The sequence below is a fragment of the Pristiophorus japonicus genome, chromosome 15 (assembly GCF_044704955.1).
Source record: "Pristiophorus japonicus isolate sPriJap1 chromosome 15, sPriJap1.hap1, whole genome shotgun sequence".
NCBI classification, from domain to species: domain Eukaryota; kingdom Metazoa; phylum Chordata; class Chondrichthyes; family Pristiophoridae; genus Pristiophorus; species Pristiophorus japonicus.
Window position 1 is genome coordinate 87,024,493 of NC_091991.1, and position 16,772 is coordinate 87,041,264.

General features: G+C 47.4%; 1 protein-coding gene across 3 annotated transcripts in view; it reads right to left on the reverse strand.

Annotated features, from left to right (window-relative positions):
• The window catches only part of large1 (LARGE xylosyl- and glucuronyltransferase 1), a 781,831-nt gene that overhangs the window by 23,255 nt on the left and 741,804 nt on the right, over positions 1-16,772 (reverse strand). For all 3 annotated transcript variants that reach the window (XM_070900694.1, XM_070900696.1, XM_070900695.1), the window contains one exon: positions 3,338-3,493. In XM_070900694.1, coding sequence (XP_070756795.1) covers positions 3,338-3,493 — 156 coding nt within the window. The remainder of the gene's footprint in view (positions 1-3,337; positions 3,494-16,772) is intronic.

Sequence of the window (16,772 nt, forward strand, 5' to 3'; positions counted from 1 at the left end):
GCGGTGCTTAGAAAATGGAATGTCCCTTGAGGCCCAGTGATCAGCACTTCAAAGGTGGCCGTTGAATTAAATAAAGCAAAAAGAAAAACACATTCAAACGTGATGTATTTATCCAGGGCAAAGAAGACAGATTGTAGGTTGAGAACATAACTGGCCCAGTTACCAATGGTCCTTGAAAATCCGTTTCATTGGCTTTAAATGAACTGGACGCTGCTGGTCTGCAGTACAGTCCTGCACTTACTGTTTTGTTCACCAAGTATATCAAGTTCGACGCGTAAAGACATAAAGGAAAAAATGATAAGACATTAATAAATTTGGAGAATGGTAAATGGATTTCAATACCGATAAATATGAGGAAAGGAAAGCACGGAGTCTGCATATTATTTGGAAAAGAAGAATCTAAATGGTGCAGAAGAGCAAAAGGCTCTGCGAGTTCAAATGCACAAATCGCTAAAAGTAGCGACACAAGTCATTAAAAAAAGAAAACCAAGCACTAGGGGTTATTTCTGGAGGGAGAGAATGGAAAAGTAGAGAAGTTATGCTAAACCTATATTGAATCGTGGTTAGACCACACTTGGGAGTGCTGCGTACAGTTCTGGTCGCCATATTATAAAAGAGATATAGAGGCACTGGAGAAGATGCAGAGAAGATTTAAAAGGATGAGACCAGAAATGTGAGGGTACACCCATCAGGAAAGGATGAACAGGCTGGGTATCTTTTCTCTTAAAACGAGAAGGCTGAGGGGTGAACTTAGAGAGATTTAAAATTATGAAAGCTTTTGATAGCGATCTCATCTAGAAGCCCCTAATCCCTCTGCTCTTCCACATCACCCAGCCTCCCCCAAAGTATTACTTTTATTCTTTTACCAAAATGTTCCAGCTCACATTTACTGACACTGAATACATTTGCCACTTTTTCTATCCATTCTACCATCTTATCAACAAACCCTTGGTCCTCAGAACTATTTACTGTGCCTCTGTCTTTCGGATGGGATGTTAAACCGAGGCCCCACCTACCCTCTCAGGTGGATGCAAAAGATCCCCTGACGCTATTCGAAGAAGAACAGGCTTTCCATCCTCTGCAGGACAAGAGGAATCTCAGTCTGAAAACGGAAAGGTTTCCGGTTTGTGAAACTGTTGAGAAAGCTCCATGTTTCTGTCACTAGATTTATCTTTCATTCATTGGATGTGGGCATGGCTGGCAAGACCAACATTTATTGTCCGTCCCTAATTGCCCTTGAGAAGGTGGTGGTGAGCCGCCTTCTTGAACCGCTGCAGTCCGTGTGGTGAAGGTGCTCCCACAGTGCTGTTTGGGAGGGAGTTCCAGGATTGTGACCCAGTGACAATGAATGAATGACGATATATTTTCAAGTCAGGATGGTGTGTGACTTGGAGGGGAAAGTGAAGGTGGTGGTGTTCCCATGTGTCTGATGGCAATAGAGTAGTTTATACTGACATTGCAGCATCTTTCCACTGGATGTACAACCAGAGTAGGGAAATCGGATTCAAGCAGACTACTGACATGTACATTTTTGCACGTCCTGGCCCCTTGGAATAGGTATTTCTGTCCATTTAAGTTCTTTAATTACAAGAAAGTAGAACCAGCTAGAGAAACTCATTTTATATACTTCATAAGATGCTGCGATTTAGGGGGCGAACTGAAACTTCAGTGAATTGAAAGAACTTTGCTTCATGACCATGGTAATGAGAACGCCACAGGCACCTTACTGTGCTCCACCCAGAATCCAGGCCCCATCCACCCAGAAACCAGGTCCAAATCCACCCAGTAACCAGGCCCAAATCCACCCAGAAACCAGGCCCAAATCCACCCAGAAACCAGGCTCCATCCACCCAGAAACCAGGCCCAAATCTATCCAGAAACCACGCCCAAATCTACCCAGGTACCAGGCCCCATCCACCCAGAAACCAGGCCTAAATCTACCCAGAAACCAACCCCAAATCTACCCAGAAACCAGGCCCAAATCCATCCAGCTACCAGGTCTCATCCACCCAGATACCAGGCCTAAATCTACCCAGTAACCAGGCCTAAATCTACCCAGTAACCAGGCCTAAATCTACCCAGAAACCAGGCCCCATCCGCCCAGAAATCAGACCCCATCCACTCAGAAACCAGACCCCATCCACTCAGAAACCAGACCCCATCCACTCAGAAACCAGGCCCAAATCCATCCAGAAACCAGGCTCAAATCCATCCAGATATCATACCCAAATCCACCCAGAAACCAGATACAAATCCAGCAGGCCCTGTCCAGCGATGGTTGTGGGAAAAGCCTCAGGACTGAAAGTCCAGGCGGATTTTTCCTCTCGTTCAGCCAAGGAGAGTTGCAGTATCCCGATTGCTGTCCTGTCTTTGATCAGACCATGCAGCACAAGCCAGTGATCAAACCTGGGACATTCTGGACCAGTACAACATGAGGCGGTGCCGTTACCCGCTTGGCTATGAGGCCGACTTGCCTGGATTGTGTTTTTTGGTCATTGATTGTGAAAAGAAATCCAACTAAATTCATTAGGAACTAGCGAACTCATAAAGGAAAATTGCAAGATGAGGGTGGGATTTGACATGACTATTTTTGGGAGTTGGGGTGTTGTCATTGACTTTGCAGTGCAGGCACTTCACTGGAGAGGCACTCACCTTTCCTGTACTTGCTAAAGAAAGACCTGCATTTATATAGCGCCTCTCATGACCACAGGACATCCCAAAATGCTTTACGACCAAGTTAAGTAGTTTTTTGGAGTGTAGTCACTGTTGTAATGTAGGATACGCAGCATCCAATTTACGCACAGCAAGCTCCCACACACAGCAGTGAGATAAGTGACCAGATAATCTCTTTTAGCGAATGCTAATTGAAGGATAAATATTGGCAGGACACCGGGGAGAACACCCTGCTCTTCTTCAAAATAGTGCCGTGGGATCTTTTACGTCAGTCTGAGGGGGCAGATGGGACCTCGGTTTAAAATCTCATCTGAAAGACAGCACTCTTTTAGCACTGCACTGAAGAGCTAGCCTAGATCATGTACTCAAGTGTCTGGACTGGAATTTGAACCCACGACCTTGGGACTCAGAGGCGAGAGTGCTGCCCACTGAGCCCTGGTTGACACCGAGGAATACACCATTAGTGAGTCGCAAGACGCCCAGCCAAACAGTACCGTTGATGTCGGGTAGCTTTTGTATATCGCCTTTCATGACCACAGGATATCCCAAAGCGCTTTACAACCAAGTTAAGTTTTTTGAAGTGTGGTCACTGTTGTAATATAGGATACGCAGCAGCCAATTTACGCACAGCAAGCTCCCACAAACAGGCTTTCTCTGCACTTACGTTCTGACTGTTCTTGTCGACCTCGCTGGGGCAGCCAAACAGCTCGCGGCGCAGGAGATTCCCGTCGTACTCCAGAAACGTCAGGTAAAGGTTCCGGAAGAACTCCACATGCTTGTTCTTCACTCGCAGTTTCTTGGGAGAATTCCAGTGGATCACCTGCAGGACAACAAAGCATGATTGACGTCACATCCACAAGCTAGCCCAAGAGGGGCGGTGGTACACACCTCACTGTCCCACCACAGCGGTGTACACACCCCACTGTCCCACTACAGCGGTGTACACATCCCACTACAGCGGTGTACACACCCCACTGTCCCACTACAGCAGTGTACACACCTCACTGTCCCACTACAGCAGTGTACACACCTCACTGTCCCACCACAGCGGTGTACACACCTCACTGTCCCACCACAGCGGTGTACACACCTCACTGTCCCACTACAGCAGTGTACACACCTCACTGTCCCACCACAGCGGTGTACACACCTCACTGTCCCACCACAGCGGTGTACACACCTCACTGTCCTACTACAGCAGTGTACACACCTCACTGTCCCACTACAGCAGTGTACACACCTCACTGTCCCACCACAGCAGTGTACACACCTCACTGTCCCACCACAGCGATGTACACATCCTACTGTCCCACTACAGCAGTGTACACACCTCACTGTCCCACTACAGCAGTGTACACACCCCACTGTCCCACTACAGCGGTGTAAACACCTCACAGTCCCACCACAGCGGTGTACACACCCCACTGTCCCACTACAGCGGTGTAAACACCTCACAGTCCCACCACAGCGGTGTACACACCTCACAGTCCCACCACAGCGGTGTACACACCTCACTGCCCCACCACAGCGGTGTACACACCTCACTGTCCCACCACTGACTGGAGCTGACCGACTGACACTGTGCCTGGAGCTCCGCACCGTCACCAAGCACTGGCTGTTGCTAAGCTTCCATTCTCACTTATTCTTCGTTGTTAATTGAATATATATATTTTTTAAAACATAGATCACCTAATGGTTATTAACTCCGCCCTTCAACTTATGTTCCTTCCCACTGATCTCATCTGGAGAGGAGGGCGCTAGGTGACGTTACAATGAGCCTCAGCCAGTTGGAGAGGGCAGAGGATGGGAGAGGGAGAGTTCCAAACTCCCAAAATAAGCACTGTACTCCGAGCTATGGCATGGCAAGCGAGTCCCAGGAGGACAGAGAAAACGCTTCAAGGACACCCTCAAAGCCTCCTTGAAAAAATGTAACATCCCCACTGACTTTTGGGAATCCCTGGTCCAGGACCGCTCAAAGTGGAGAAGAACACCTCGAGTCTCTTCGTCGGGAGCATGCGGAAACCAAGAGCAAACGGCGGAAGGAGCGAACAACAAACCTAGCACCCCACCCACCCGTCCCTTCAACCACCATCTGCCCCACTTGTGACAGAGACTGTAGATCCTGCATTGGGCTCATCAGTCACTTTACAACTCATTTTAGTGTGGAAACAAGTCATCCTCGACTCCGGGGGATTGCCTAAGAAGATGATGTCAGGAAGCACTTCTTCACACAAAGGGTAGTGGGAATCTGGAAAACTCTTCCCCCAAAAATCTGTTGAGGCTGGGAATGATGATTTTTCGTTCGGCAAGGGTATTAAGGGTTATGGAACCAAGGCGGATAGTTGGAGTTAAGATAAGATTAGTCATGCTCGAGGGGCTGAATGGCCTTTGCCTGTTCCTGTGTCCTGTGTCCAGGTGAAGTGTCAGTCTGGGAAGCCACTGGTACCTGTTGAGTATCGAGGTCTAGTAACTACACACCTCCGGAATCAAACTCCAGCAAGGATATGTTTCTCATTCCCGGGCGGTGCAGCGGGAGCTTGTGTCCGACTTCCTGAATGGTCTCGTAAGGACCACCCAGTTTAACTGCCGGTCTCGTGGGTATTTTCCGCACCTTCTCCTTGCCTTTCAGGTAAGAGCTCGCTGATCCCAGTTCCCCGGACAACCTAGTCGGAGTTTGCGTCTAATTTACATCACTCTAGGCAGACGCCTGAGCCCCGATTTTAATCTCGCTCTCCTGGGGCGGATTCTGGTTGGACGCCCGATTATACTCTCCACTGAAGTCAATAAAGTGTAAAATGGGGCAAGTTATACATCGGGCATCTAAGCTAAGCCTGCCTCGTCCCCATCAGGTGGGTCAGGTTAACATCAGGGCTTTGATGCTTGGTGGCATCCTCACAGTCATCACCTGCTGGATTTCGAGTAACTGTATGTTTATACTGGGTTGTTGGGGAGGATTTAAACAGAAGTGTACAAAGTTGTAGGGAAATCCATTAGAAGGAGGGGTTCGGGAGACTTGGCTCAGAATTGACAGGCTGTGGTTACGTATAACGGTTTGAAAAAGTGGGGCTTTTTGCAAGTGGAGAATAAGGAGGGGCGGATCGAATAGAAATGTTCAAAATCATGAGGGATTTCAAGTTCTGTAACAAAGGGCCAAAGATTCAAGACTATCGCTCAAAGAACCAAAAAGAAAATCTTTGTAATTCTTCTTTGTAATTCTCTACCCCAGAGGGCTGTAGATGCTGAGCCATTGAGCATATTCAAGGCCGAGATGGATAGATTTTTGGGCTCTAGGGGAATCAAGGGATATGGGGATCAGGCGGGAAAGTGGAGTTGAGGTCGATGATCAGCCATGATCTCATCGAATGGTGGTGCAGGCTCGAAGGGCCACATGGCCTACTCCTGCTCCTAATTCTTCTGTTCTTAAAGGAAAGAATTTCTATAGCGCCTTTCATGACCTCAGGACATTCCAAAGCACTTTACAGCCAATGAAGTGTAGTCACTGTTGTAATGTTGGAATCGCCAATCTGCACCCAGCAAGTTTCCACCATCAGCAATGTGATAATGACCATGTCATCTGCTTTTTTTGGTGATGTTAGTTGAGGGATATATAGTGGGAAGGACACTGGGGATAACTCTCCTGCACAGGAACATTTACGTCCACCTGAGAGGGTCTCGGTTTAACATCTCATCCAAAAGATAGCATCTCCGACAGTGCAGCACTCCCTCAGCACTGCACTGGAGTGTCAGCCTGGATTTTGTGCGCCAGTCTCTGGAGTGGGACTTGAACCCACAAACTTCTGACTCAGGCGAGAGTGCGACCAATTCAGCCACAACTAACACTGAAACCACGGGGGAAACGAGAAGAGTTTTTTCCAAACACAGAGGGTTATTTGAACATGGAATGCTTTACCACAAGTGGTTCTTGTGAAAGCCTTTCCAGTCCTTTGCGCTCGCGGTTTCGCCCCGGAGCGGTGTGAAAGGCGGCGTTGAGGTCTCCAGCGCCCCGTCGCGATCCTCCTGTCGGGTTTTGCGGCGTCGCTGAGCAGCACCGCTGGGAAGAGCTGCGCCGGGTATGCAACGCTTCTCGATGCAACACCGTCTGCCCAGAAGTGCGCCCGCAATGACCGCCTGGGAAATCAGAGCACTTCAGCATAGCCAGCGGCACAGAGGAAGGCAAAATACGCTGAAGATAAGTGCGAGTGTTTATTTTTTAAGGTTCCTCCCCCACCCCCCGACCCCTCTCCCGCTCCCCCCCAGGCCTCTCTCGGAACGTACACGGCCCGGCACTTTAGTTTGCGAGTTTCCCAACCTTGCGCCACAAAAAGTTACAACGCCTCCTTTAGCGCTGCGCCCCCTGACGTAGGGCCCAGATGCCCAAACTTCCTTATCAAAACGCAAACTATTCCCAGCCGGTAACTTTCCCGCCCCACCTCCATTTTCGCCCCGAAAACAGAAAAACCTAAAACCCAGCCCTTGAACACCATTGAAAAGGGCATTGGATCAATATTTGAAGATAGATAATATAAAGGAGCATGGAGAAAGGGAAAGGAAATGGGAATAGAGTAGAGTGCTCCAGCTAAAGGGCAAACAATGGTGTCAGTGTGATGGGCCGAATGGCATCCTTCTGCACTGTTGATCCTACTCACTTCTTTTTTTATAAAGTATTTAGTTGAAAAAGAATAAAAGTTAGGCATCATGCTGCATAGATAAAGAAAGCGGTTTAACTTCTATCTGGCGAGAATCATCTTACAATTCAGTACAGTGACTGGTTATCCCAATAATAATGTGTACAAAAGAGTAATGTACCATTAGAAACATAATATTCATCCCACTCAGAATAGGTCAGCTTCTATTAATCAAGTTAAATTAAATTGTTGCGCATGAGAACCAGCAAAGATTTGAGCCATTGCAGGTGGAAGATGTTTCGACCTTCCTGGTCTAAATATGATAGATTTAATCTGTCAGGTAAATTACAGGCTTTTTAAAAAATTTTCGGGACGTGGGAAAGCCAGCATTTATTGCCCATTCCTAATTGCCCTTGAGAAGGTGGTGGTGAGCCGCCTTCTTGAACCGCTGCAGTCCGTGTGGTGAAGGTACTCCCACAGTGCTGTTAGGGAGGAAGTTCCAGGATTTTGACTCGGCGACGATGAAGGAACGGCGATATATTTCCAAGTCAGGATGGTGTGTGACTTGGAGGGGAACTTGGAGGTGATGGTGCTCCCATGCACCTGCTGCCCTTGTCCTTCTAGGTGATGGAGGTCACGGGTTTGGGAGGTGCTGCTGAAGAAGCCTTGGCGAGTTGCTGCAGTGCATCTTGTAGATGGTACACACTGCAGCCACGGTACGCCAGTAGTGGAGGGAGTGAATGTTGAAGGTGGTGGATGGGCACCAGATTATATCCCACTGGATCCCTCCCTACCAGATCCCAACCCACCACATCCCCACCCATTTAGTGGCCTGTATTATCTTTCACCATCACTTCCGCTGGACGCCAGAAGCATCCGTCACCCCAGCCAAATTAAATGACCCACCTCAGGGAGAGCAATCAACTGCAGGGCAATCGATTCGCACTCCCTTACCTGCACCTCAGGGAAAGCAATCAACTGCAGGGCAATCGATTTGCACTCCCTTACCTGCACCTCAGGGAGAGCAACCAACTGCAGGGTGAGTGCAGATAGGCGCAGGAGGTTACAAAGGAACATCGACAGATTAAGTAAGCGGGTAAAACTGTGGCAGATGAGAGTTCAATGAGGGGAAGTGTGAGGTCATCCACTTTGGACCCGAGAAAGGCAAATTGGAATATTTTTTTAATGAGGAGAGACTGGGTGCTGTGGAGGAGCGAAGGGATGTGTGTGTCCTGGTATAGAAATCACTGTGGTACAAAAAGCAATTCAAATGGCTAATGGAATGATGGCTTTTATCTCAAGGGGGCTGGAATACAAAGAGGAGGAAGTTATGCTGCAATTGTTAGACCCTATCTGGATTAACTGCGTTCAGGTCTGGGCACTGCACCTGAGGAAGGATCTGTTGGCCTTGGAGTGGGTGCAGCGCAGGGTCACCGGAATTATACCAGGACTACAAGTGTTAAATTATCAGGACAGGTTGCATAGACTAGACATATATTCCCTTGAGTTCAGAGGGTTGAGGGGTGATCTAATCGAGGTATTTAAAATGATAAAGGGATTTGATAGGGTAGATAGAGAGAAACAATTTCCTTTGGTGTGGGAGTCCCGAATAATGGGGGCACAATCTTAAAATAAGAGATAGGCCGAAGTAAAATCAGGAAGCACATTTTCACACCGAAGGTAGCAGGAATCTGGAACGCTCTCTCCCAAAAGGCTGCTTTGCAGGAACCCCTTTTCGTGGAGCAATGACGAGTAAATGGAGTTGAGCTACCAATCAGCCATGATCTAATAGAATGGCAGAACAGACTCGAGGGGCTGAATGGCCTCCTCCTGTTCCTATTATCTCAGAAAAAGTTGAAGAGCTCAAACTTGATCTCATTTTTGATATTTTTATGTAAAGACAAATTCCAGTTACTTGCATTGATCCTACAAATGGTGTCTATTTTCATCCTGCTATTAACCGTTAAAAAACAATTCTGGATCCTGTCCACAGCAATATTATTTTATGAAGTGTCTTCAGCTGATTGTGATAGTTCTGGGCCACCTGGGACACCACTGGACCACAAGATGTGGACAGCTGGGATAGGCAGCTGATCTCTGGCTTTACCTCTGACAGTGCAGTAATCCCTCAGTACTGTCCCTCCAACAGTGCAGCACTCCCTCAGTATTGCCCCTCCGACAGTGCAGCACTCCCTCAGTACTGCCGCTCCAACAGTGCAGCACTTCCTCAGTACTGCCCCTCCGACAGTGCAGTGCTCCCTCAGTACTGCCCTTCTGACAGTGCAGCACTCCCTCAGTACTGCCTCTCCGACAGTGCAGCACTTCCTCAGTACTGCCCTTCTGACAGTGCAGCGCTCCCTCAGTACTGCCTCTCCGACAGTGCAACACTCCCTCAGTACTGCCCTTCTGACAGTGCAGCACTCCCTCAGTACTGCTTTTCTGACAGTGCAGCACTCCCTCAGTACTGCCCTTCTGACAGTGCAGCGCTCCCTCAGTACTGCCTCTCCGACAGTGCAACACTCCCTCAGTACTGCCCTTCTGACAGTGCAACACTCCCTCAGTACTGCCCCTGCGACAGTGCAGCGCTCCCTCAGTACTGCCCCTCCGACAGTGCAGCACTCCCTCAGTACTGCCTCTCCGACAGTGCAGCACTCCCTCAGTACTGCCCCTCCGACAGTGCAGCGCTCCCTCAGTACTGCCTCTCCGACAGTGCAACACTCCCTCGGTACTGCATTGGAGCGTCAGCCTGGATTTTGTGCCTATGTCTCTGGATTGACTTAGAGGCGAGAGTGCTAGTACTGAGCCATGGAGAACACCAGCTGACATCAATAGATTCTCTTTAAAACCTTAGTTAAAATTGTACTTAAATTCATAATCCATTTGTGATGAAATCATATTCAACAGTGTACAAACTGAAATAATATTATACACAAAGACACAATTTGACTTTCTACTGGGAAAAAATAATTGAAAGATAAATGAAAGCAGTCACAAGTGTGTATTCAGCTCTGTTGGAAACATCGGTCTACTTGGCACACAGCCTCTCTGTATAAAAACACACGCAATGTTAATTTTGCCTGAATAAAGCTTTTGAAATTCATTCTCTACCTTTTATTCAAAAATAGTTTTAATGATGGATAAACAGAGTGTTGGAGGCTGTGGAGTAAAATTCTTTGATTGGGCTGATAAAGGCTACCAATGCCCGTGTTAAGATCACAAATAAGTATTGTATAGCACCGAAACAGGCCATTTAGCCCAACTGGTCTATGCTGATGTTTATACTCCACTCAAGCCTCCTCCCACCCTACTGCATTTCACCCCATCAACAATCCTTCCATTCCTTTCCCCCTCCTGTGTTTATCTAGCTTCCCATTAAATGCATCTACGCTATTTGCCTCAACTACTCCCTGTGGTAGTGAGTTCCACATTCTAACCTCTCCCTGGATTAAAAAAAGTTTCTCCTGAATTCCCCATTGGATTTATTAGTGACTCTCTTTTATTTATGGCTCCTAGTTATGGTTCCCCAGGATCTGCTTACAGCTAACAGCCATAGTTGTGTGTGTCAGCCGAGGATCAGTGGGTAGCACTCTTGTCTCTGAGTCAGCAGGTTGTGGGTTTGAATTCCACTTAGGGACTTGAGCACATAATCCAGGCTGACACTCCAGTGTAGTGCTAAGGGAGTGCTGCCCTGGCAGGGGTGCCGTCTTTCAGATGAGACGTTAAACCAAAGCCCTGTCTGCCCTCTCAGGTGCATGTAAAAGATCCCATAGCGCCATTCGAAGAACAGCAGAAGAGTTATCCCTGGTGTCTTGGACAATATTTATCCCTCTACCAAAATCACTAAAAGAGATGATCTGGCTATTTATTTCATTGTTGTTTGTGGGGGTTTGATTTGCACTAATTAATTGCCATAGAATCATAGAATGATACTGTACAGAAGGCTGCCATTTGGCCCATCATGCCTGTAAAAAAACTATCCAATTAGTCCCACTCCCCTGCTTTTTTCCCCAGAGCTTTGCAATTTTTTTCCACTTCAAGTATTTATCTAATTCTTTTTTTAAAGTTTGTTACTATTGAATCTGCTTCCACCACCCTTTCAGGCCGTGCATTCCAGATTATCATAACTTGCTGCATAATTTATTTTTCTCATGTCACCCCCCCAAGTCTGTGTCCTCTGGTTACTGACCCTTCTGCCACAGGAAACAGTTGGTCCTTATTTACTCTTTCAAAACCCTTCATGATTTTGAACATCTCTTCCCTTAACCTTCTCTGCTCCAAGAAAAAACACCCCAGTTTCTCCAGTCGTTCCTCATAACTGAAAGCTTTCAGCCCGGGCACCAATCTTGCATGTCTCCTCTGCACCCTCTCCAAGGCCTTGACATCCTTCCAAAAGTGTTTCCTAAATTACAACAGTGACTATACTTCAAAAGTACTTTATTGGCTGTTAAGCACTTTGGAATGTCCTGAGGTTGTTCAAAGCGCTATAGAAATGCAAGTCTTTCTTTCTAGTTCTGGGTAAAAATATCAAGAGCAAAACCAGACCCTTGAGAGAGGCGTAGGCCTTCAGTGAAAGTGTTAGAATGAAGGAACACAAAGACACAAAATATATTTTATGGTTAAGTTTGATCATGTTATTGTGGAATATCTAATTTCTTATGTTCCTGCAGTGGCTAATATCACTGCGTACAGAATGTAGGTGGGACTTCTATTTGTACCTGTGTCAGCCGTGGCTCAGTGGGTCGCACTCTCACCTCCGAGTCAGAAGGTTGTGGGTTCAAGACCCACTCTAGGGACTTGAGCACAAAACATCTAGGCTGACACTCCAGTGCAGTGCTGAGGGAGTGCTGCACTGTCAGAGCTGCCATCTTTTGGATGAGACATTAAACTGTGTCTCAAATGGACGTAAAAGACCCCATGGCATTATTTTGAAGAAGAGCAGAGGAGTTATCTCCAGTGTCCTGGCCAATATTTATCCCTCAATCAATATAACAAAAAAAAACAGATTATCTGGTCATTATCACATTGCTGTTTGTGGGAGCTTGCTTTGTGTGCAAATTGGCTGCAGTGTTTCCCGCATTACAACAGTGACTACACTCCAAAAGTACTTCATTGGCTGTAAAGCGCTTTGAGATGTCCGGTGGTCGTGAAAGGCGCTATATAAATGCAAGTTGTTCTTTCTTTCTTTCATGGTCACTGTGATTTCCTTGAACTTGTTTTTTGCGGCTCAGTCTCAATGTTGGTCTGATTATACTCCTATGAAGCACCGTGGCACCTTTTTCTACATTAACAGCGCTATATCAGCGCAAGTGGTTGTTGCTATGTGTGCAGCTATTCGTGATATAAAAGCCTTTGAAGAAAGAAAGATTGGTATTTATGCAATGCCTTGTCACATCTGAGAGAAGCTTCACATACAATGAATTACAATTCCAACGGCAAGTGTTTTCTAGCCAAGCGCAGGGGCCGCTCTGCACACAGCAAGATCCCACAAACAGCCGCTATTTGCCAGCTAGCTCGCTGACATTAAGTTATTGCTGACAAGACTTTGTTTGCTGCCACTAACCTTTGTTGTGCATTAAATGTCATGTTCATTGTTTATTTTATCAACAGGGCTGATCGCTGATAGAACAACAGCCCCATCTGCGCATCATTTGGTGTGATTACCAATCCTACAGAATATAAATCATTCAGAATGTAACTTGTCAGAAAAAGCTCGTCAAGAATTTCGCTAGTGGGATCAAGTGATGATTCAAAATGTATTTGCTCATCTTTGCTACAGTCAACATAATTCAGTCCTGCTGCAATCTTCTCTTCGGTTTATTCAAACCTATTTAACTCATCATTTCAACCTGTCATATGCCGGGGATGCTGCCAGAATAATTTGTAAGAAAACAAACGGCACTGCCTGAATCCGAAAAATATAATAGAAGTCATTAAAAATGAAACTCTCTGTGACTATTGAACCCTGTAGAAACTCGACTGAGATCAATGTACGGCAGTGGGGGGAATTTAATCTGCCGCCACCGTTTGGCTGGTTCATTTGTTTTGTAAGCTCTCGTCGTACTGAGCTATTATTGAATCCGTGAACTTCTCCTCATTAGCTGAGGCACAACATTTTAGCAGGCTGGCCGTTTCTGGCAGCTGGTGCGAGTCAATAATCGTCTAAAATGTTAATTTAAAAAGATTGTGCCACGAGGGCCTGGGTCCAAAGGATCATCGCAAACTCATTCAGGAGTTCACCTGAATCCCCGCTGCCTCCTCCCATGACCGTGTGAAGCCGCGCCAATACTTTCCACATCCTTTTCTTTTCTTCAGCTTATTAACTTCCAGTCTGACCTTTTGACCAAACTTTGCAGCTGTGGAATGCTGCACGAGGTTATCACAACTGACATCAACAAACCCTTACCGTGCAAAAAACGGAAGGTATTCTTGTGGCTGGGGCATGCTGATCCTCTGCCCTACTCCCCCCCCCCCCACCATCCATCCGATCCCTTCAACAGCCCGGCCCCCTCTGCAAACCCTTCAGCCCTCTTTTTGTGTGGTCGAGTGCTGCAGGCCTACTCACCCGCAGCCAGCCAGCCTCTCAATCTGCTTGGCTGTGAGCGGCAAACCCAGACCTCTGCCATTAATGCCGGCATGGGCCTGTGGGTAACCCGGCCTCCTGGGTGTCCCAACCGCCTTGGGGCTGACCACCACCCCCCATTCTCATCCCCCCCACCCCCGCCTCAACCAGCCCACTCACCCCCGCCCCAACCAGCTCCCCCAATCCCCGCCCCAACCCCATCCCCCGACATCCCTGCCCCAACCAGCAGCCCCCCCATCCCTGCCCCAACCAGCCCCCCCGCCCCATTCCGGCCCCAACCAGCCTTCCTCCTTAAAATTCAGCACATTGTAGCAGAGATTGACCTGATCTCACGTTAAGTATGTCAGCTGATTGAAGTCTCCACCTTCCCACTGCCCCTGGTGATTGTTAACAGTGCGAACAGCTTCTGGCAGCTTCGATCAGCTGGTTGCACAGTTACCGACTACAGGAGGCAGGTGGGGTGGGGGTAACTGCCACCTTCAGTCACCCCCGGCCTCCTGTGAGGCCTTCCTGCCAGCCTGTTGCGTCTCATGTCTGTAAAGTACTCCTTTTTATATTTTTTGATTACAACGGCCATCGCGTATAGCGGGAACATCAGGTTGACACCCCTTGGGGATTGTATCTGTATTCCCTCACACTCGGCAGCATTCTATTGAATCTGCCTGTACCCTGCCTCGTACCTCAACATACTCCCTGTAGTATGAAGCCCAAAACTGCGCACAGACAGGCAGCTTAAAGTCTCACCACCGACAATGGAGCACTCCCACAGTACTGCACTGAAGTGCCAGCCTAGTTCACGTGCTTCAGTGTCTGGAGTGGGACTTGAACCTACAAACTTCTGACTCAGAGGCGAGAGTGTTACCTCACTAGGCCCTGAAGACACTTAGAATCATAGAAATTTACCGCATGGAAGGAGGCCATTTCATCCCATCGTGTCCACGCCGGCCGACAAAGAGCTACCCAGCCTAATCCCACACTCCAGCTCTTGCTTGGTAGCCCTGTAGGTTACGGCACTTCAAGTGCACATCCAGGTACTTTTTTTAATGTGGTGAGGGTTTCTGCCACTACCATCCTTTCAGACAGTGAGTTCCCAGACCGCCACCACTCTCTGGGTGAAAACATTTCACTTCAAATCCCCTCTAAACCTCCTACCAATTACTTTAAATCTATGCTCCCTGGTTGTTGACCCGTCTAAGGAAAATAGGTCCGTCCTATCCACTCAATCTAGGCCCCTCACAGGAAGTTTACTCGGTCCCATACTTAGGATTTTGTACTACCGTGATGCTTGACTTGGATCATTGGCCTGTTTGTGGGCGAGCTGCAGTGCTCAGCTGTGTTCTGTAACTCTGAAAGGTGTCCTCGGTTTGTTAACGGGTTCATGGGGAAGTCCCTTTGCTACTGTGAGGTGACCAGGGAGAGAGGCCACACCATCCATGTTAGAACAGTCGGCATCCCCGGGGGAATACGAGACCAACGTTAATGATCACAAGCTTGCTGGTCTTGGGCTGTACTGTCCGCTGATCATGGGTGAAACGCTGTCCTGCAATGGTATGTCATTGGATCCTGATTCACATTTTAAAGGGGCCATTGTGGTGGTCACAGAGATTGCAGGAGGACTCAACATCTATCCCATTGCGTGTGTCCATGCCAATATTTGAGCAGCCCTCATTTCAAGGTCTTGGTATTCTCAGTCAGATAAAAACAGAAGTCTTTTCCGGAAATAGGATGAGATCATTAGGCCCAATAAGCCAGTCTCGTTGTTTTATGGATCAATCCAACCTGTCTGTCTTCTGACCATAAATCCCCGGACATAGGAGACCAACGCATCCATCTTCCCATTGCCGTGCCAAATGAATCCAGGGGCCTATTTGTTGTTGCAAACCCAGGGGATCTCCGTCTGTGCAACGAGATACTTCCTGGTATCTACCTTCAACTTGTCCTTCTCAACCCTGGCCCTGCAACCTCATCTTCAGCTCTCATCAGCTAACCTGACAAGTTCAGAATTCGCTTCTCCATCCGGGACATTCATGTAAATAAGAAACAAGAGGGGTCCCATTCTCCTCAGCACCACTCACTCCTGCTTCCTATTTGTTGATCCACTTGAATTTTGTTCTTCACCCAATATTTATGGATGAGGCAGGCCTTCTAATCCATTTTAGTTGATCCACCCAAGAAGAGCCTAACATTCCCCTATTGCAGCTTCTTCAATAATTCCAAGGTTTTGCCTTCATTACAACAACAACTTGTATTTATATAGTGCCTTTAAAGTAGTAAAGATGGTTCACAGGAATGTTGTAAGACAAAAATTTGACACTGAGCCACATAAGAAGAAATTAGCGCAGATGACCAAAGCTTGGTCAAAGAGATAAGTTTTAAGGAGCGTCTTAAAGGAAGAAAGAGAGGTAGAGAGGCGGAGAGGTTTTGGGAGGGAGTTCCAGAGCTTAGGGCCCAGGCAGCTGAAGGCATGGTCACCAATGATTGAGGGATTATAATCAGGGATGCTCAAGAGGGCAGAATTTGAGGAGCTTGATCCGGGAGTCCACTCCCAAGTGTGGAATGTTCTTTGCGTGAAGAAGAACTTCCAAATATCGGTCCGAGATTTTCTTTTACTAGTTTGAGCCTGTGGCTCACAATCCTAATCTTCCAATTCAATCGAAGGTCATTACCTTTTCCATAATGTTAACATTACCGTCATAAGATCACATACCAGATACCTCTTGAAACCTGAAAAGGCCAATACTCCCTCATCAAAACCGCGGGACGCGGAACACTTATAAAAAAACCGTGGGGGCAATTTTAACCTCGCTCGCTGGGCGGGAAAGGTTAGAATGACCTCCTTGAATGTCAAACACAAGCAGTACAAGGTTTAGTACAGCGTGGACTAGCTGTGTGTT